At 35.3% G+C, this 23,400-nt stretch overlaps 1 protein-coding gene across 2 annotated transcripts in view; it reads left to right on the top strand.

The window, feature by feature from the left end:
- The window catches only part of LOC149776777 (mitochondrial sodium/calcium exchanger protein-like), a 109,948-nt gene that overhangs the window by 20,169 nt on the left and 66,379 nt on the right, over positions 1-23,400 (top strand). For both annotated transcript variants that reach the window (XM_089941455.1, XM_089941456.1), the window contains exons 5-10: positions 2,011-2,123; positions 4,558-4,725; positions 7,174-7,281; positions 11,780-11,824; positions 16,647-16,691; positions 21,540-21,721. In XM_089941455.1, coding sequence (XP_089797581.1) covers positions 2,011-2,123; positions 4,558-4,725; positions 7,174-7,281; positions 11,780-11,824; positions 16,647-16,691; positions 21,540-21,721 — 661 coding nt within the window. The remainder of the gene's footprint in view (positions 1-2,010; positions 2,124-4,557; positions 4,726-7,173; positions 7,282-11,779; positions 11,825-16,646; positions 16,692-21,539; positions 21,722-23,400) is intronic.

Genomic DNA, 23,400 nt, shown 5'->3' on the forward strand with positions numbered 1-23,400 from the left:
TTCTGCACATACTGGCTAGTATTATGCATATACTGTTCTTCACAGGCTTTATAAAGTCCAAGACTGTTGTTAGACTTGCTTAATTTAATTTGTTTGTTCAATTGATAAATACAATTACTACTTTTTCAAGCTGAGCCAGTTTGGGATATTGTTTGTAATAAATTAGCTGCAAAACGTCTTTACTTTAGAGCTGATGTATTCATGCCCTGGATAATTATCAACCTATTGTGGCTGAAAATTTCTTTATCTTTTAGTTGTGCCATTTTTTTAACACTTTTTTGCTGCCACAGAGTCTGAATCTGACTTGTGTATCTTTGGAGGAACATTTACATCATAATCGGAAGCAGCATTAAATTTCATGTGACTTTTTCTTTGCTTAGTAATCTTGTGAACTTCCTTGTAAAAAATAATTTCGTAAATTCATTGTATCCAAGCAAAGAAGGTCACCACATTTGATTATTACAAATACTAAAGAGATCATAACATACATTTTGTTTAAATGCAAACACATACCATACCTTTAGCATACTTTTCTCACTTTAAATGTGTACATCATGTTGAAGTCAGTCCTTTGTATAATCAAATTTAAAAAAGTAAAGACTCATTACTATCATCTGTTACATATATCTGTATTGTTTGTGCAGCTTTTGTCCATAATTGTAGATTGTAAGGTCATTTTTAAGCAACATATTAAATAGCCTTGTCCATGATTGTAGATTATACGTTAAGATAATAATCATTTTTAAACAACATGGTTCATTACATTGGTTTTCCCCCTGGAAAACCTATGGTCTACCTGATTTGTCAGATTGGTGCTAGAATTTAAGTAATCAGAACTGAACTTTGTTTGAATTCATTAGAAATTTCCATTGGAAATAACCCACATCCTGGTCATCTTATTGTAACTTAGGATTTTATATAATTTTCTGAAGTAAACATAATGATATATTCAAATTTAAATATCAGTCTTTGTAGAATCACTTTTAGCCATGTTTAGATATAATTTGAGAGGAATTATTTATTTAAATTATTCATTGGAATGATAGTGTGCTTATTGACATTTGGATTAAAACACTATTTTGGGATTATTGTGATTTTCATGGACCTTCTGGATTTTACCATTGTCATACATCAAGACTATTGGAACATCAAACTAGTCAAGGCTATGGGTACAGCAGCACATTGATGATTATTGGAATTTGTTCAGAACACTGTATACTTTTGGACTTTGATAGAACTTTTATAATTATTTGGGGTTTAATTTACAATACTGTAATTACTCTAAAATTTTTATTTTATACATTTTTTGAATTATTGTCATTGTTTCTGTTATTTGTTGAACTTTTACACAACTTTTTGATTTTTCTGTTTCTGTTACGTAGTTAAAGACCATATAGTCTAAACAGTTCGTAAAGGAAATGGACACTTTTGTTGATAAAGTGCTTTATGTTAATTTCATTGCATTTACTTGGTGGACTGAAATCAAAGGATGATCTGCTAATGAGTGTATATGTTAGATATACACAATAGAACAAGGTCATTTAAAACATTGCTAATTGATTATTCTGGACTTGTTTGTATCAAGAATTTTGATTGGCTGATAATCTGATTCCTGAGCCCAATGTGCAGTCAACTATTAATAGAACTCATGTACATGTGACAGTTATCAGTGGCCACTTACTGTAACATCACAGATTGTTAATATATAATTGGAGGCAGACTCAAACATTCAGTATGCCAGATGGCATGAATAGCAAGATAAAGGTACATATAGTGATTAAAATATAAAAATTAATGTTTGCCCAACCTTTTTTGTAGTAAGAAAAGTGCCTGTACTGGAACAGTGTTTTCAAAAAGTTTCCTTTCCCAACTTTAAAAATGTAAAGTCATTTGTTATAAATTCAAGTTTTTGTGTTATATTTTAGATAGCTCTCTCTCTCTCTCTGTTTCCATAATGCTAAAATGATCAGTAATTCATGTTGAAATGACAAGATTCCTTAACAGTGCCCAAGGTGTAACTTTTCTAGCATTTGGTAATGGTGCCCCAGATATCTTCTCTGCAATTGCAGCAATTGGAAATGCCAAAGATGGAGATGCAGGGATGGCATTTGGAGCACTTCTTGGTAAATAGCATAGTCTTACTGTAATTAGTCTAATTTATTTTAGTCATGTTACTGATTAAAGTTTCTTTGTACATAAAATGATATACAAAAAATATAGTTAAATCATATTTCAGCAGTGGCAGAGATATACATGTACACTGGCATCATGTACAATCCAGATTTCCTCATGGTCATTTAAAGGGTAAGTAGTGTAACTCCAGGCCTTTGATCCAGCATTCGTGAGAAGTCTTAAAAATAATTATGCAACACATTTGGAATAGACAGCAATCTGACTCAGGTGTACGGTAACAGTATTACCCATTTTTCTTTCTGCAGCTCGCTTTTGTATTAAATAGTAATCTTATGTTGGTAACATTGCTGACCTATGAGCAGTTTTATTTAAAGTCAGGTTTTTAATTACAATGACCATACACACCATTTAATGTGTGTGTGTGTGTGATTTGAACTTTTAACGTAGCTTTAACAATGTTTCAGTCATATTGCAAGGATGTCTGCAGTGTGACATTTTATAGTGATGTCAAGCACTGGGGGATCATGCCGCAGTCATGTAGCATGATGTCCCACCCAGTCACATTATCCTGACACAAGGCCGACCAGTCCTAACACTAACCTCTTAATGCTGAGCACCAAGCGAGGCAGCTGTTAGTACCATTTTTGTAAGTCTTTGATATGACTCTGCCGGGGATTGAACCCACGACCTCCCGCATGTGAGGCAGACGCTCTAACCACTAGGCCACCGGAGCGGTACACCATTTAATAATAGAGAGCAAAAGAATCATTTATCACAGCCATCATTGGTAATTTATCCTGTAAAACTGAAATGCTGTGAAATTTGGGACTCAATTTTTTTTTCTAAAATAATTGTTAATGCTGGAAAACAATTATTGCAGTTTTTTCATGTGCTCTAAGTATTGGGACAGAGACCTTTTTCCTTGTACAGATTGACTGGCATATTGTAGTGATCATAAATATTATTTGTTTTGAATGATTTTGGTTGTTGGGGGTGCATCATTATGAATTATTAGATAAAAAAATAACTTTTTTGAAAAATAAGGAAATATATTTTAGTTGTCCTTTGTTTTCTTATCATTTCTAACTGTTTTAAATATGTTTGATTTTAAAAGATGATGAAAGCATTGTGTATTAGTACGGTGTTGTACACTTATTAACAATAACTTTTCTCTCTTTTTTTGTGCTGTTGTTTACTATTGTCATACATACTTATATGGAACTCTCTGGTGGCCTAGTGGTTAGAGCATCTGCCTCGAATGCTGGAGGTTGCAGGTTCAAATCCCAGCCAAGCCATAACAAAGACATATAAAAAGAATACTTGCAGCTGCTTCGCTTGGTGCTCAGCATTAAGTGGTTAGTTTTAGGACTGGTTGGCCTGGTATCAGGATAATGTGACTGGGTGGGACATGATGCTACATGTCTGTGGCACGATGCCCCAGTGCTAGACATCACTATAAATTGTCACACCGCAAAATATCATAGCGTTCAACTATGTTAAAAATTCAAAACACACACACTCAGTTTATGAATTATTGGATTAAATTTGTCAAAATTGGTCAGTAGTTATGTTCTCTGTCTTGAAAATTTAAAAGAACTAAGTCATTAAAATGTAACAATATTACATCAGTTAAAATATTTGATCATAACAGATATTGATGTAAAGAATATATTACAGTATATACTCACTTGTAAGTCAAGATCAACTGCAAATCGTACATTCCCAGATTTGCCGTTGCAAATATAGCTAGCAGATAACAGATCTGCGTCACAGTAATTTGTTAGGAGAAATCAGTAAAGCAAACAACATTGACCCCGACCTGCTGGTGTTTTATGTAAGGGCAGATCAATGTTGGTGTTGTTTACAGTTGGACTTATATGCAAGTATGGATGGTATATGTTGTAGCAATGGCATCACAGTGTATTAGGTTATATTTAATGATTTTCTGGACCACTTTCAATTCTAATGCTTTGGATAAGTTGTTACCTGAAATTGCCTCTGAAATTCTAAACATTTTCTGGTTATGCGTTTTTGTTTCCTTATGGAGCTTGGAGATACATGCATAATAATAATAATAATGATATATATATATATATATATATATATATATATATATATATATATATATATATATATATATATATATATATATATTGACATTATACATTTTTCAGGTTCGTAAACTATTTTGGTCACCATTGGGGTCTATATATCCCACAAGGGTAAAAATAATTTTAATTTAAGATGACATTGAAATTTTGGAAAAGGTTTTGCAATAATAATAGACTAATATAGTTATACATTATATACACCGCCATTATTCAGGTTAAAGAAATTTTTGGTCATGAATGTTCAAAACTCGCTTGATGTGATCATCAAGATTTACCAAGATTTAAATTATCATGATTAATTTTCTATATTCAGGAGCAGGTGTATTTGTGACAACAGTGGTGGCTGGGACAATATCAATTATCTGTCCCTTTGACTGCATGCAGCGCCCCTTTCTCCGAGATGTGATTTTCTTTGTGGTGGCTCTTTTCTATACATTTGTTATCCTCTGGGATAAAAAGATAACAAAGTTCGAAGCTATAGGTAACATATCACACCACAGTCATTTTTTTTGTTATCCATATTGTTGTCACTTCAGAGAAACAAGTCTCTTGACTAGCTGAATTAGTTGATTTGTTTGGCTAGTACTGAATCCATGGGCTGTTGATTTTTACAGGTTGAAGAGTGAAAAGAATGAGATATGTCGTAATGCTGTGATTTCGGTTTGTTTTATTCTTATCCTTTTTACTGTAAAAAGCCAGAATCAACATTGATACAAGTTGAAGTAGTTCTTACTTCACAAGAAAAGTAAGATCTGTCTATATTTCCAACTTTTCTCTTTTTATCTCGACAAAGTTCTGCCTTTAAAATTGTATCCACACTTTGTTGTCTTTACAAAGGACTCTCCAGTTATAAAACACCTGAAATCCACACAAACAGAGACAGCCCAGCACCATTATCACCACCACAGGACTTCTTATTTTTGGCTATACCTTTAGGCCAAAATTGCATCGTCAGGGCCACATTCTAAAGTTCTTGATGATAAACAATAAGTGAATGAACAAAACAAAACATCCTTTTTCTCCACTGATACACTTACAGGTTCTGTGGGTCAAACATGGCAACCAGACCTTTGTACTGAAAAAATTGTCTACTTGGGACACTTCCATTCAATGCCACTTACAGGATCAAAACAGTTCAGGCCTTGAAAAGTTCTACCTGCAAATAACACAGCCGTTGCATCAAGGGGCATCATGCTTATTTTTACCTCACTCTTCCCAACCTGCCACCTAAGCTTTCAGACAACCTTTAGCTCTTTTTAGCTAAAATGTTTTATCAGGAAAGGCTGGATTTGTGAGGTAGTAGTAGTTCTCCTAAGGTATTATGATTTGGTAAATATTTGCGAAGAAACATTTTGCTAGAAAAAAAATAGTTTCTTAGGAGGCCATTTTCTGGATTATATTGATGGTGAGGATCATTGTTGATCTTAACACATAGGAGATGGTGTACTGTTATTGGATTCAGGTTTCCTCTGGAGTCAGCTTGAATTTTCCTCAGAAAGGAAAATGTATTTTCAGTGTCTGCATTGGCCTGTGGCAATGTTGGTACATATTGTTTTGGGTTTATCGCCATTTGTCAGAATATTTTAGGCTATATATGGTGGCCAGAATAACTGGTGGAGGAACAACCTAGGAAACCCTGGTAAGAACCACTGACTCATGGGAAGCTACTGGCAATCTTTCTCACATACCCCCAATGGCCAAACCAGAGACTTTAACCCATGTGGACAGAGGTGAGATAGCAGTGATTGGCAAAGGTGAGTGACCACTTGGCTCCCCAGAGCTCTTCAGAAAAATAACTCTAAAGTGTCTACATGAAGTTATTAAACTATTAGCTGTCTGTGGGTAGATTCAGCTTGCAGACTGACTGCCAGAAATTCTTAAGATTGGTAGTCAATTTATAATGCTTTTTTAATGTCAGTAACATTCTCTAGATGAAGCACAAACTTGTACATTTTAATTTATACCATTGCACCCTTTGTAACTTTAAGCCTGATTTGCAGACACCTTTGTTGTCATCATTATCACCACCTTTTAGTAATGACTGTCAATCCAGAAAACACATTACTAGTATTACAGATGAAGACAAAGACCTCATTCATCCTGGGCATTATGGATTACAATGGTAGTTGGTGACATGTACTTTTGGCTTGTTTGCATTCATGTTTACAAAGGATTAAATAAGGTCTGTGGTGTTTATAACAGTTTTTGCAATGTGGTTGTTCATAGTTACTGTAGTGTTTAACACATATTTTGACAAAAAATATGGAAGTTTGATGAGTTCTGAAGGTTACGTTGTTCATGAAAGTGAGTTATGTAAAAAAAGATATTATTATTATTATTTATATTATTATTATTAGACAATTAAGGTTATGTTTTTATGAATAATAAAATAGTCACTATGTGATTTCTACCACTGAGATTCCCATTTCCAGCCATCATTCAATTTCATGTGATTCTTTTCTTGCTTCAGTTTTGATGTTTTGGCAATGGGAGATAATCGTGTCCAAATTACATTTGATTGTACATAGTATTACATCTAATCTATCTCAACAGCTTGGAACTCGGTAGCAAAACATACCTTTCCAACTGAATAAAACCAGATAGTCTAGAGAAAACTGCCAACCACAGACTACCACTGGCCATTCAACATGTTAAATCATAGGATTGAACCATGGGCTGAAGGGGCACAAAGTTGGAGCTTAATCACTGTGCTATCCTTGTTTTTAACCAATAAACTTACAAATCTTGATTCTCATGCAGTTTAGAATACTGTTTTGCAATGAGAAGAAATCATTTAAAAAGAGTGTGTTAAAATCTGAAGATTTTAAACATGATTTACATTTGTAAGACCAAGCAAAGATGCTGTATGTCACACTTTCTTCATTTAGACAAAAATGTTCTTTTATTTTATTCTTTTGTCCATTTTCAGGTTTCATTGTGATGTATGTTGTCTATGTGCTAGTTGTAGTAATAGGCAGGTTTATCTACACACGTAATAAAAATAGAGCAACACAACTCAACACTGATGTTAATCCAGGTATGTATTATATACAGTGTGCGATTGTTATCCTGATTCTAACTAATGTTTCTGTATCTAAATGAAATTTATTGTGTAAAGAGTTTTTCTCTTATATTTGGAAGCAATTATTTAATTTCTGTACATAAGGGTGAGTGCAAAAGCTTCTTGGTTATCGGGGCTTCATTGTAAAATTATTAATGTCGATTTGCTTTCAAGCACATATGCATAAACAGGATTTTGTTTTCATTGTGAAGAACTTTGCTTGTAAGACCACCTTCATTAGTAACACTGTGTTTTCTTTTTTATGATGACATCAACTGTGCTAGAAAAAAGGAACAGTTTATAAACACAGATTCCCAGTCACAAAATATATTAATCTTTAGAGAATAATGATTAGGTTGTCCTGTGCCAGTGTGTGTTGAGAAATTTTATAAGTACCATAACACTTAGAAAGCTTGAAACGCTCTCAAATCAAAATTTGATTTTGAGATTTTGGTTGGTTTGAGTTATTGAAACTACCTGCAAGACCATTGATATATACTCAACCATAACTATTAATTTGTAATTATCAGTCATGTGTAATTATGCTGATTATTTTTTATGTGCATTATTCTGCTTATTTCATGTAATTGGAATATGCACTCACCTGTGGTGACATCTTGTTGAAATTTGGCATACTGACTGGAATTTGATTTAGTTTTGAGTTTGAAATTGTATTTTTACAGTCGGAATGACTTGAAACTTTGAGTATTGCATGGTAATAGAGTGATCTATATATTAGCTGTTGAAGGTTATGTATGTTTGAAGCCTTTGAAGACTTGAGGCTGGGTTCAGTCATTTGTTTTGATATGAGTTGCTTGACTTGAGTAACTGAATGTTGAGTTTTGAAGATATTACCCTACCTGGGTCTGGTTTCACCAAAGTTACCAAAGATCATGTAAAGTCTTGGTCCTATGATTGTTCATATGATTGGTCCTGAGATTATACCTAAGATTGATCCTTTCATAAGATTTATCCTAAAATAGCTCATATAAGATTGGTCCTTGGATTATTTATAAAATTGGTCCTAAGATAGTTGATAAGATTGGTCATAAGATCATTCATTAGATTGGTTCTAAAACCATTTATTAAATTGGTTCTAAGATCATTCATTAGATTGGTTCTAAGATCATTCTTTAGATTGGTTCTAGGATCATTCTTTAGATTGGTTCTAGGATCATTCCTTTTGTTGGTTCTAAGATAATTTATAATATTGATCTTACGAACTTTCTTAGATAATAAATTATTAATTTAACTCTCTTTGGACTTCTGTTGCAAAGATAGATCTTGTAAACGTTTTTAAAGCCGGTGAATTTATTTAAAAAAGTTACTGAAGCTTGGTGTTCATCAAAATAACTTAGATTGAATACTTGGCCTTTTCATGGGCTAGTCTATACAAAAATTGAAATGTTCATTTTCATTATTATTACTTTGGTTTGTATTTACTTATTTGATAAAAATGTAGATAATTTCTTTGCAAAACCAGTGGTTGTGTGTTTTTACATATCTCTGCATTTTTAATATAATTTTTCCCCCAAATATTTTTGCCCATAACAATTTGGGCATGTTACTGGTACAGTCCAACATAAAACACAGGCTTGATATTAAAGTACCTTATTATAGTGCTGTCCCTCATATAATACATGCTTGATATTAAAGTACCTTACTAGTGCAGTCCCTTGCATAACACATGCTTTATGTTAAAGTATCTTAATAGTGTGCTGTCCCTCACATAACATGAACTTGATATTTAAGTACCTTACTAGTGTGCTTCCCACATATAACACAGGCTTGATATTAAAGTACCTTACTATAGTGCAGTCCCTCACATAACACAGGCTTGATATTAAAGTACTTTACTGGTACAGTCACACATATAACACAGGCTTGATATTAAAGTACCTTACTATAATGTAGTCCCTCACATAACACAGGCTTAATATTAAAGTACTTTACTTGGTCTACCCCTCACATAACACAGGCTTGATATTAAAGTACCTTATTATAGTGCTGTCCCTCACATAACACTTGCTTTATATTAAAGTACCTTACTAGTGCAGTCCCTTGCATAACACTTGCTTTATATTAAAGTAGCTTACTAGTGCAGTCCCTCAGATAACACAGGCTTAATATTAAAGTACCTTACTATAGTGTAGCCCCTCACATAATACAGGCTTGTTATTAAATGTCTTTACATAGTGCTGTTCTTCACATAACACAGATTTGATATAAAGTTACTCAGTATGGCGATGTCGTACATATAACATGGGTATCATCATGGCCACCTCACTTGTAATGCAATATAGATCCCTTAACAACATTATAGTGAAAGAGTATTGTATTGAGGAAACTTTATATGAAATTAAAATATTCTGTAAATGTATTGACTTGGGCAGTTATGTACCAAAACTAGGTCACTGTCACCTGTTTTTTATTGAGTGATTTATTTTTTTCTGTATACCAATTTGTATTCTGTCAGCTATTCCTGTATTTTTATGGAACTTTATTCAAAGAAATGAGGGAAACATACCAAGTCATGATGTTGGAATTTAGTGATTTTAGTCCCCATGCTTTTTCTAAAAGTATTGGAATATATTAACCCTTAAAGTGCTAGTCGCACTGATGTGCAAGGTCTCGTAGTGCTTGTTGTGACTTAAGTCGTTTTCCAGGTAGGCAACAATGTACGCATCCTATTACTTCAACTTGCCATGACTGCTTGCAAAACTATATTTGATTGGTTTATAAAGGCCCGGAACAAGCATTCGGCTGTACTTTACTAAACATTGAGCAAAGAAGTTTTACAAATACTTGCTTTTGAGCACGTGTTACCTGAAAAAAAATTAAAATGGCTGACACTGAATATGATGGTGATTTCTATCAACAAATACTGAATTCTGATAGTGATGACGACAATGATTTTGAAGGATTTGAGGAGGATGAAATTATTGGAGCTGGCAAAGTGTTGATGGAAATACCCATGAGTGATTTTGAGCCAGGAATCGACGTGGAACTGGAGTCGGATGTACATGCTGGCTGGACGAGAAAAGATGGCACGCCTATCAAACCCTCCATTCACTGGTACTTCAAAATTAAATGTTGAAATGGTAAATATTGAACCTATCAACTGCTTAAGACTTTTTTTTGATGATGAGGTATTGCATTTGATAGTAGATGAAACAAATCGTTATGCAGATCAGAGAGTTTATGGGGCAGACTTGAAGGAGAACAGTCGCATGAAAAAATGGCAGCCTGTCACACCTGAGCAGCTAAAACTCTTTTTCTCATTGATTATAGCAATGGGTTTGGTGCATAAATCTGATCTCGATTCATACTGGGCTACTGATGATGTGATATCAACCCCATACTTCAGCAAAAAAATGAGTAGGGACGATTTCTAGCTATTTTAAGCAATTTACACCTGGCAGACAACGAGAACAATCAAGGTGACACTTTACACACCTGGAGCTAAACGAGCACACCCTGCACGTGATTGTGTTGCTTGTAATAAGAGAAGAAAGGACCATGAGGGATTCAAAAGAAAGCAAACATCTTCCAGATGTGAGACATGCCAAGTGGCACTTTGTGTACCTGATTGTTTCAGGTTATTCCACACTCGTGTAAATTACCAGCAGAGTGAATGTAGTAGTTCAGATGAGCTAGAATAATACCTGAACAGATAATAAACACAATGGGTGACTCTTTAAGTGCACAAGTTGACATGAAATATATCAGAATAAACAAGTGAAAAATTTTCATGAACATTTACTACTGACTCTGGGGGTCTAAATTTACCTCTGACATTCATGGATTGCATGTTTACAAAACTGTTACCTTTTCTTTACCTGTGATTTTCACAATTTAGATATAACATTGTGACAGAAATAACATGTACATGTACATGGTTGAACTACAAAAGAATATAACATTTCTTAGATATATTAGAACTTTTTCATTAAAAACAGACAAAAATACAGATGAAATACAGTCAAAACTTGTAATTTTATCTGTATTTGCACCTGTACATGCAAATATGTTGAACTTGCACATGTACCTTGATGCTAATTTAAAAGTTTATACATCCACCATTATTTTTCATATAGGGTTTGTGTATCTATTGTGTATATTTATTGAAATGCATGCAGTTTAAAAACTGTGCAGTTTTCTTCCTTTTTTTTTCTCAAACAATTCAGCACTGAGGGATCTTGTACTGCAAAACAATATAGCACTTTAAGGGTTAAGATATCCTCATAATAAGATCATGATGTAAATAGAGTATTCTAGTGTAATTAAATGTTTAGGAAATTGGTCAGGGCAGCATGGCTGCAGCATACAACTTTTTACTTATTTTCTCACTGGAAATGTATAGTTTTGTTTTTGTTAATATGAATACAATTTTCCAAACTAGATTTGACACAGAATAAAAAAAATGGTTGTGAAATTTTCTGTACTTATCTGTTACATTTAACTTTTTCTGCAGGTATACAAAATCCCAGTATGCTGGACAAAGATGATCTCAACTCAGGTACGTCTTGGCTAGCTTTATTTGATGGCTGCTTCTTGCTCAAGATAGAAGTGAACAGCCATGTCAGTTTAGGTGGTCCCTATGCGCTCATACCAGATGTGAACTTTTTTGCTACATAGTCTAAATGGGTGTGCTAACATCCAGTCATTCAAGGCAGAAATGAACGCTTGTGTTACACAGTTTAGCTATGTATGCTGGCCTCTACTCAACTCTTGTACAGTCATTCAGCAGGGGATATTTTCATCTCTTATGTCTGTCTGTTACCACTTCTATCAGTCCCTCCATTACCATATATTCTTCTAAACTACTAAAGCAAAATTAATGAAACTTTGTATTTATTTTGCCCATAGGTCAGTGAGCTGTAGGAGTGAGTCATCCTGGTGTCTCACCCCTTACCTCCCAATTAGAGGGTCAAAGTTCAGATGTACAAAAGTTACAGTTACTGGAACGTTTTCAAATAGTTTCTAACCAAACTTAATATATAGCTGGGAGACGTATGTTAAGAATTTTTCATTATTATGATCCATTAGCAGATGGGAGGAGGGGGGCTGGATGAGCACAGGGAAGGTGGGGTGGGTAGGTGCTTCACTGGGTGAGTACAGAGAGAGGAGTTTGGGTCAACAAATGTAGTAAAATTTGTTGGTAATGGCAGTTATGAGCCATTTACATTTCTTGTCTTGTTATTTTTGTAAATATTGTTATTCTAATTTTGTTGTTTTCAGAGTTTGAATTTCATTAGCATTATGCATACTGGCAGTGTCTAATTTGTAAGGTTTATGAGTTGAATAACAAGGTAAAATTATCTAGTCTAGTATAACTTTCATTTAAAGCGTGCATATTTATTACAAGTTGTACTTTTCCTAAGCCACCCTAATAGGAATGTAAAAATTTATGTCATTTCCTTGATTGCACTTAATACAAATATCCTAGCGATGCATGCCATGTTTACAATTAATGATGTGGTCAAAGGCCCCAGTCATATATGCGTTGCTTATACCTAAACATATGGTCAGAGTTCCATGTCATGTATGTCTTGTTTACAATTAATGATGTGGTCAAAGGCCCCAGTCATATATGCCTTGCTTATACCTAAACATATGGTCAGAGTTCCATGTCATGTATGTCTTGTTTACAATTAATGATGTGGTCAAAGGCCCCAGTCATATATGCCTTGCTTATACCTAAACATATGGTCAGAGTTCCGTGTCATGTACGTCTTGTTTACAATTAATGATGTGGTCAAATGCCCTAGTCATATATGCCTTGTTTATACCTAAACATTAGGTCAGAGATCCAAGTCGTGTATGTCTTGTTTACACTTAATGATGTGGTCAAAGGCCATAGCATTGTATTCCTTGTGTACAAATAATGATTTAGTCAAATGCATAGCCACTTATGCCTTGTTTACACTTAATGATATGATCAAAGGCATGATCAAAGGCCCTAGTCATGTATGCCTTGTTTACACTTTAACCATATAGTCAAATGACTTAGCCATGTACGCCTTATTTTACACTTAACCATATAGTCAAATGCCATAGCTGTTTATTTCTTGTGTACACTTAATGTATACTCAAATGCATAGTCATGTATGCCTTCTTTACACTTAATGATATGATCAAATGCCATTGCCATGCATGCCTTGTTTACACTTAATTATATGATCAAATACTGTAGCCATGTATGCCATCTTTACACTTAATAATATGATCAAATGCTATAGCCATGTATACCTTGTTTACACTTAATGATATGATCAAATGCCATAGTCATGTATGCTTTGTTTACACTTAATGATATGGTCAAATGCCATTGCCATGTATGCCTTGTTTTACACTTAATGATGTGGTCAAATGCTGTAGCAATGTATGCCTTATTTACACTTAATGATATGATCAAATGCCCTAGCAATGTATGCCTTATTTACGGTTAATGATATGATCAAATGCCATAGCAATGTATGCCTTCTTTACACTTAATGATATGGTCAAGGGCAATACCCATACAATCACTCATCGAAAAACAAAGAAAACCCAGTGTGCTGGGGCTTTTAATCCAGGCTGTTTCTTTAATCCATGTATTTCTTGTTTATACATATCAATATCTTAAGAGGCCATAGCCAGGTATGCCTAGTTTAAATGTAATGATATGGTTAGAGGCAGTAGCCACATATGCCTTGTTTACACTTATCCATTTGGTCAGAGGTCCTGACCATGTATGCAGTGTTCACACATATCTATATCTTAAGACATACATGCCAACCATTATGCTTTTCTCACTAAATTACACCTTATGTGTAAATGTATTTGGATTATGCATTTTCATTATATCCCCCTTCTCAAAAAATTAATCATTTGTTTTCTCATTTTTATTAACATCCCATTAATCTTTCAAACCATATTTTAGAAAAGACTGCTTTTACATAACTATGACATAAGAGTATGCTTGTCCGTAGACTTGCATGCACTTTTCTAACAGTATTATGTTCAATGTTTTTCAAATAATTTCACAGATGGATTAGAGAAAGACAAAAACCGATTCAAAGATGAATACATGTATTACACAATACATTGTTTCATTCTAGGGCAGCTTCATGTCAATTGCAGGTTGTGTGTAAAGGATTTTAATATAGATCATCATGGTAAAACAATGAAACCTTGAATTAGCTCGTTTTACTAACTCGAGTACTAAGGTAACTTATTTTTTACAGCAGAAATAAACTGTGGACATGAATTTTATAAATGCAGAGGCATTATTTACCAAGTTCTGAATAGAACACAGACTACCACTAGCAGTAGAAGACTATGTTGGTCCTTTGTTCAAATGGATGTTTTCTGATTCCAGATTCTGAAAATCATTGCGGAAAATATGCATGTGCAAGAACAAAATCATCAAATATTATTAGGGGTGTAGCAGAAGATAATTCACTTAAAATTCCAGACGCCATGAAAATTCATAAAGGAGTTGCATTCTATATTTTGAAAAATGTCCCTGTTATATGATGCACCTTTCTGCAGGAAAGGCTGCTGATAAGTTAGAAGGAGAACCCCTGAAGTATCAAGTTGGCATTCTACCTGATGATGTACTTCATGCGGACAGAGTTGATGTGCAGTTGCACCTTATTTTCCACCTAAATGATCCAGTGACTGGAAGATATAAATTTCCTCTTCTTTGTCATGTTATGAAAGGAATATTGGTTCTTTATCATTCTAATGCTGACTATGAGAGATTGTTCAGTATTGTTAACAAAAATAAAACTGAATTCAGATCCAGACTCTGTAACTCAGCACTTAGTACTCTACTGGTGTGCAAACATTCATAATCTCAGCTGGTGCAATGTATTTTGAAATGCAATATGAGAGTCTGGTGCTTTTTAAAGCTCAAAGTGATATATATGAAAACTTAAAGTAGTAATTAATGCTAAAAGACCAGAGGGGTAAATAAATGATTGTATACATATGTTTATTGAATTTTATTATGTTATATGTGAATTACTCTTTTTCTGCTCAGATTACTCTTTCTGTTCACTTGGATTATACTTTTTCATCGCCAGGGGTTGGCATTTATGTCTTAAGAGGCCCTAGTCAGGTATGCTTTGTTTATAGATAACCATATGGTCAGAGGCCCTAGCCAGGTATGCCTTGTTTACATTTAACCATATGGTCAGAGGCCCTAGTCAGATATGTCTTGTTTACACTTAACCATTTGGTCAGAGGCCCTAGTCAAGTATGCCTTGTTTACACTTAACCATATGGTCAGAGGCCCTAGTCAAGTATGCCTTGTTTACACTTAGCCATATGGTCAGAGGCCCTAGTCAGGTATGCCTTGTTTACAGATAACCATATGGTCAGAGGCCCTAGTCAGGTATGCCTTGTTTACACTTAACCATATGGTCAGAGGCCCTAGTCAGGTATGCCTTGTTTACACTTAGCCATATGGTCAAAGGCCCTAGTCAGGTATGCCTTGTTTACACTTAGCCATATGGTCAAAGGCCCTAGTCAAGTATGCCTTGTTTACACTTAACCATATGGTCAGAGGCCCTAGTCAAGTATGCCTTGTTTACACTTAGCCATATGGTCAGAGGCCCTAGTCAAGTATGCCTTGTTTACACTTAACCATATGGTAAGAGGCCCTTGTCAGGTATGCCTTGTTTACACATATACATATCTTAAGAGACCACAGCCATGTATGCCTTGTTTACACTTAACCATATGGTCAGAGGCCATAGTCAGGTATGCCTTGCTTATACTTAATATGTCAGAGGCAGCAGCTATGCATGTTTTGTTTGCACCTAATCATTTTTTCAGTGGCCCTAGCAATGTATGCCATGTTTACATTTAACCATATGGATGGAGGCCCAGGCCAAATACGCCTTGTTTACACCTAAGCATATTGTCATAGTCCCTAACCAAATCTATCTTCCTACATTGCTACAAAGATTAGAAATACACAATACATACAAGTTGATTACCATATTAGATAATATTCTAGGTTCATTTCATAATGCAAATCGAGATATTCTCATGTGATTAAACATTTTAGAAATGGGTTAAGATAGCATGGTTGCAACATTAAAATGTTGTTTTCTCACTGGTAATACAGTGGTATAGTTCAGTTTTGTTTCTGTTAACATAATACAGTTTGCCAAGCTGTATGTGTTAGATTTTAGGTTTGTAAAATTTGTTGTGATTATTAGTAGTTTTTTTAAGTGTTCAACCATTTTAATATATGTATGTCAATCATTTAGATCTGCTGTTTGATTTAAATTTACTGCTGCAGTATGTATTTCTACTAATTTTAATAGCATCATACTTTTCTGCAGGTATACAGAATCTCGGCACTCTGGATGAAGATGCTCTTGACTCAGGTACATTTAGGCTATCTTTATGTACAGGCCCCATCTCACTCAAGGTAGAAATGAACTCTAGAATTGTTACACAGGCTAGCTATGTGTGCAGGCCCCACCTCACTCAAGGTAGAAATGGACTCGTATGTTACATAGGCCGGTTATGTGTGCATGCGCCATCTCACTCAAGGTAGAAATGAACTCTTGTTACACAGGCTAGCTATGTGTGCAGGCCCCATCTCACTCAAGGTAGAAATTAACTCGTATGTTACATAGGCCAATTATGTGTGCAGGCCCCATCTCAGTCAAAGTAGAAATGAACTCTTGTTACACAGGCTAGCTATGTGTGCAGGCCCCATCTCACTCAAGGTAGAAATTAACTCATATGTTACATAGGCCAATTATGTGTGCAGGCCCCATCTCACTCAGACTAGAAATGGACTCTTGTTACACAGGCTAGCTATGTGTGCAGACCCCATCTCACTCAAAGTAGAAATGAACTCTTGTTAGATAGGTTAGCTATGTGTGCAGGCCCCATCTCACTCAAGGTGGAAATTAACTCATATGTTACATAGGCCAATTATGTGTGCAGGCCCCATCTCACTCAGACTAGAAATGAACTCTTGTTACACAGGCTAGCTATTTGTGCATCTCATTCAAGGTAGAAATGAACTTGTATTACATTTACTAGTCATGTGTACAGACCCTATTTCATTCAAGGTAGTAATGAACTCGTGTTACACAGGATAGCTATGTGTGCAGGCTCCAAGATAAAACTGAATTTTTGTCACGTAGGATAGTTATGTCTGCAGATACCTTTTCACTCAAGGCAGAAATAAACTCCTGTATTAAACAGACAAATTATGTATACTGGCCCCATCTCACTCATTGTAAAGGTGAACTCTTGTATTACAAAGACTACCTAGGTGTGCATGCTCCCACTCACTCAACACACACACAACTCCTCCTAAACCATAAGGGCAAAATTCCTGAAACTGGTTAATGTTGCCTTTAAGTAATCATGTCCTTCATTCTTTCTCTCCATTAATAATCTGTTAAAGTCTGAATATACCTACCGATTGGTTTGTATCCCCCTACCAATTTAAATAATGGAAATCTTTAATGTGATAAAAAGTGCAAAGAACTTAGTCAATTCATTCATTGATTTATAATTTCTAACCTGAATGTAACCAGAGTGACCCTAACACTGGCATTCTTTGCACCCTTCATGCTTAACAGACTTTCAATTCTAACACGGCACCATGTTGTGTACACTATGGGCAAGTTGATTTTCTCAGACAACATTGTGACGTATTCATCTTTTCTGTAACTGCTGGATAATTCTATAAATTGAAATGCTGAATGCTTTTAACTTTGGTTTCCATGGCATAACTTTAATCTTGAATGTTGGATTTCAGCTAGATATGGCATGCTGCTAGATATGGATGAGACCATGGATGATTTAGATTTCCAGTATTCCACATCCTCATTTACAGGGATTATGGTCCTTGATTGCACATTTTCCTAACTTTGGTAGCCCAACATAATTGTACAGGGCATTGCTTGATTTTAACCAAATCAGTCATGCGTCTTTATACTACTGAAACTTTGAATGCTTTTAGTTGCTAGAAGTTATCATTTAGAGGTGTTTTTGCATCTGATTGTCTTCCAAAACCTTAGCTTCTACATCATGTTGTTACCTAAAATTATTGGATTTTGATCATTTGACATGAAGCTTTATATTGATGTGTTTAATTTTCAGATATTTCCATCCTGTTATATTCATTGTGAGGTTACAGTGTTATTAATCAGTGGAATAATTGCACATTTGCTTCTGCCATTTTAGTTTTTCCACAGAATCTTCCAGGATTCCAAGCAAATTGTATGGACTCTTTCATGGTTTATTTGTTAGCATTTCACATCATTTTGTGGAGTTATAGCCCTTGATTCTGGATAATCCTTCCTTCCTCTTCTTATTTACCAAATTCTTCTGTTTAAGGCACAGATGAATAAATTGTAGCAAGAAAGACCTCTTGAATTGCATTCATCATTGATACTTCAAGTTGATTGTAGAATTTCAGACTTGTCACTTCAGCTATGAACTTCTCTTCTGTACTTTGACCTTATAAAATGTCTATCCTCTCATGAGTGGGTAAAAATGTGTAAAATATATTATTTACGTGATGGACAATATGAGGGAGACAAATGGATAAAATATACAATTTTTGGTGTCTGACAGTGTGGCATCATAAAAGGGGTGGCCTCTCATGGGGGTGGGACAAAATAAAAATTTTGTGTTCAGCAAGGTGGCCTTATAAAATGGTGGCTTGTCTTGAGAGGTGCCATGATATTCTTGACAGTATTAGGAAACTCTTCATTGATAACTCTGTACTCTTTTTTCAGTACAGTAAATCAGTTACATGTTTATCAGATCTGCATTTTTTGTAGAAAGTGTCTTAAAATACATATTATTTATTTTGTTAAATTTTTAAGTCTTTTGCAGTGAGAGATTTCTTGAGTTCTTACATGAGATGGGGGTAAGCGAAATCAGTTCCACATTTCTGTTAAGCAAATCAGACATGATAGTCTAATTGTGAATGATTGTTATGTTGATGGTTAGATGTTAAAGGAAGTTGCTTGGTATTGGCTATTTATTCTTCTTTCTTGCATTTTGGTCCATGATTCTTGTCTCTGAACACCTCTTGTATACCAGTGTCATTTATCTCATTTATGGGGACAACGGCCAAACTCATTTAGCTCTTGAGACTAAAATCTTCAGGCTGACATCTAGAACTGAGATCAAAACTCAGTACTTGTGATATTTTTCACTCTGAACATATGGGTTGATAAACTTCTGTATTTTTTAACTCTAGAAAATACAGTGGGAATCTACATTTTTTATTTTATTTGAAACCTTAGAATTTGTTGCCTCAGTCTGTGATGAACAGGCTACCTGTTCATGCCACATGGAGCCATTTAACATCCACTAGAAGATTGCAAACTCTTAATGCCGCATGGAGTCATTTAACATCCACTAGAAGATTGCAAACTCTTCATGCCACATGTAACCATTTAACATCCACTAGAAGATAGCAAACACTTCATGCCACATGTAGCCATTTAACATCCACTAGAAGATAGCAAACTCTTCATGCCACATGGAGCCATTTAACATCCACTAGAAGATTGCAAACTCTTCATGCCACATGGAGCCATTTAAAATCCACTAGAAGATAGCAAACTCTTCATGCCACATGTAGCCATTTAACATCCACTAGAAGATAGCAAACTCTTCATGCCACATGTAGCCATTTAATATCCACTAGAAGATTGCAAACTCTTCATGCCACATGTAGCCATTTAACATACACTAGAAGATAGCAAACTCTTCATGCCACATGTAGCCATTTAACATGCACTAGAAGATTGCAAACTCTTCATGCCGCATGTAGCCATTTAACATGCACTAGAAGATTGCAAACTCTTCATGCCGCATGTAGCCATTTAACATCCACTAGAAGATTGCAAACTCTTAATGCCGCATGGAGCCATTTAACATCCACTAGAAGATTGCAAACTCTTCATGCCACATGGAGCCATTTAACATCCACTAGAAGATTGCAAACTCTTCATGCCACATGTAACCATTTAACATCCACTAGAAGATAGCAAACACTTCATGCCACACGTAGCCATTTAACATCCACTAGAAGATAGCAAACTCTTCATGCCACATGTAGCCATTTAACATCCACTAGAAGATTGCAAACTGTTCATGCCACATGGAGCCATTTAACATCCACTAGAAGATTGCAAACTGTTCATGCCACATGTAGCCATTTAACATCCACTAGAAGATAGCAAACTCTTCATGCCACATGTAGCCATTTAACATCCACTAGAAGATAGCAAACTCTTCATGCCACATGTAGCCATTTATCATCCACAAGAAGATTGCAAACTGTTCATGCCACATGGAGCCATTTAACATCCACTAGAAGATTGCAAACTCTTCATGCCACATGTAGCCATTTAACATCCACTAGAAGATAGCAAACTCTTCATGCCACATGTAGCCATTTAACATCCACTAGAAGATAGCAAACTCTTCATGCCACATGTAGCCATTTAACATCCACTAGAAGATAGCAAACTCTTCATGCCACATGTAGCCATTTAACATCCACTAGAAGATAGCAAACTCTTCATGCCACTTGGAGCCATTTAACATCCACTGGAAGATTGCAAACTCTTCATGCCACATGGAGCCATTTAACATCCACTGGAAGATTGCAAACTCTTCATGCCACATGTAGCCATTTAACATCCACTAGAAGATAGAAGATTGCAAACTCTTCATGCCACTTAAAGATTATATGTGCTGACTTAACAGAAATTCGTAATTTATCTGTCCTTGCAAAATCAGCACACTGCAGTCATTGACCAATCCTCTTTAAATACTATTTTCAGCTTTGGAAAACCAAAATGAATAATTAATTATATAATTAGATAATTAATGAATTAATTAATCAGTATATTTTGTTATGTTTTTTAAGTTGTACAACTTTGGAGCTTTTTTGTTCTCTGCATTTAGAGTAGGACCAAGGTAATGTGATTAATGATATGGGGATGGGGGAAATCAGTAGATGGTTGAACTGATATTCAGGATGCCCTGCTGATAAAACTGTTGAATTTCCTTGTTGTCAAAATCAGTATGAAGTTATTTTTATAATTTGGTAATTTTACCTTTGTTAAAACTATCATAGATCAGAATTATACAATTTTCAGTTCAAGTTCAGATTTGTTCTTAGGATATATACTGACAGGGCCTTTGGTTTCAGGGCTAACATGGTCTTTCCTGTTTTACAGCTGAGATTGAAGAAGAGAGACAACACTTGCTACACAGTCATGCCCATTCCCATATAGAGACAGGGCCAGATCTCAATGAAGTCATCTCCCCATGTGGTCAGTTCTTCAGGGCCATTAATCCGATTGACACAGAAAACTGGACTCAGATGAAAATTTACAAAAAAGTATATGAAATATTTAAGGTAATTTCAACAATTCATGTATTTCAAACTTCAGTGGGACTGCACTCTGTACCATATATACTTGCTTATAAGTCTAGGCCAAGTGAAAACTCTCAGACTAAGATATTCTTTCTCATAATGCATTGGCAGATCTGGGTCTATGCATTTTGTTAGGATTGATCAGTAAAACAAACCAACAAAACCCATATCTGATTGATATGGTAGATCAGGGTCGATGTTGTTTGCATTTTGGATTTGACTTATAAGCCACCACTGCAGTCACTACTGTTACTACTATTATCACTGCTACTACTTAGCTAGTCACCAGCTCTACAACTACTAATATAACCACTGCAGTCACTACTGTTACTACTATTATCACTGCTACTACTTAGCTAGTCACCAGCTCTACAACTACTAATATAACCACTGCAGTCACTACTGTTACTACTATTATCACTGCTACTACTTAGCTAGTCACCAGCTCTACAACTACTAATATAACCACTGCAGTCACTACTGTCACTACTATTATCACTGCTACTACTTAGCTAGTCACCAGCTCTACAACTACTAATATAACCACTGCCACTGCTGTTACTACTATTATCACTGCTACTACTTAGCTAGTCACCAGCTCTACAACTACTAATATAACCACTGCCACTGCTGTTACTACTATTATCACTGCTACTACTTAGCTAGTCACCAGCTCTACAACTACTAATATAACCACTGCAGTCACTACTGTCACTACTATTATCACTGCTACTACTTAGCTAGTCACCAGCTCTACAACTACTAATATAACCACTGCCACTGCTGTTACTACTATTATCACTGCTACTACTTAGCTACTCACCAGCTCTACAACTACTAATATAACCACTGCAGTCACTACTGTTACTACTATTATCACTGCTACTACTTAGCTAGTCACCAGCTCTACAACTACTAATATAACCACTGCAGTCACTACTGTCACTACTATTATCACTGCTACTACTTAGCTAGTCACCAGCTCTACAACTACTAATATAACCACTGCCACTGCTGTTACTACTATTATCACTGCTACTACTTAGCTAGTCACCAGCTCTACAACTACTAATATAACCACTGCCACTGCTGTTACTACTATTATCACTGCTACTACTTAGCTAGTCACCAGCTCTACAACTACTAATATAACCACTGCCACTGCTGTTACTACTATTATCACTGCTACTACTTAGCTAGTCACCAGCTCTACAACTACTAATATAACCACTGCAGTCACTGCAGTCACTACTATTATCACTGCTACTACTTAGCTAGTCACCAGCTCTACAACTACTAATATAACCACTGCAGTCACTGCAGTCACTACTATTATCACTGCTACTACTTAGCTAGTCACCAGCTCTACAACTACTAATATAACCACTGCCACTGCTGTTACTACTATTATCACTGCTACTACTTAGCTAGTCACCAGCTCTACAACTACTAATATAACCACTGCAGTCACTACTGTTACTACTATTATCACTGCTACTACTTAGCTAGTCACCAGCTCTACAACTACTAATATAACCACTGCAGTTACTGCAGTCACTACTATTATCACTGCTACTACTTAGCTAGTCACCAGCTCTACAACTACTAATATAACCACTGCAGTCACTACTGTTACTACTATTATCACTGCTACTACTTAG

The sequence above is a fragment of the Sinohyriopsis cumingii genome, chromosome 18 (genome assembly GCF_028554795.1).
Source record: "Sinohyriopsis cumingii isolate HCF-2022 chromosome 18, ASM2855479v2, whole genome shotgun sequence".
Classification (NCBI taxonomy): Eukaryota; Metazoa; Mollusca; class Bivalvia; order Unionida; family Unionidae; genus Sinohyriopsis; species Sinohyriopsis cumingii.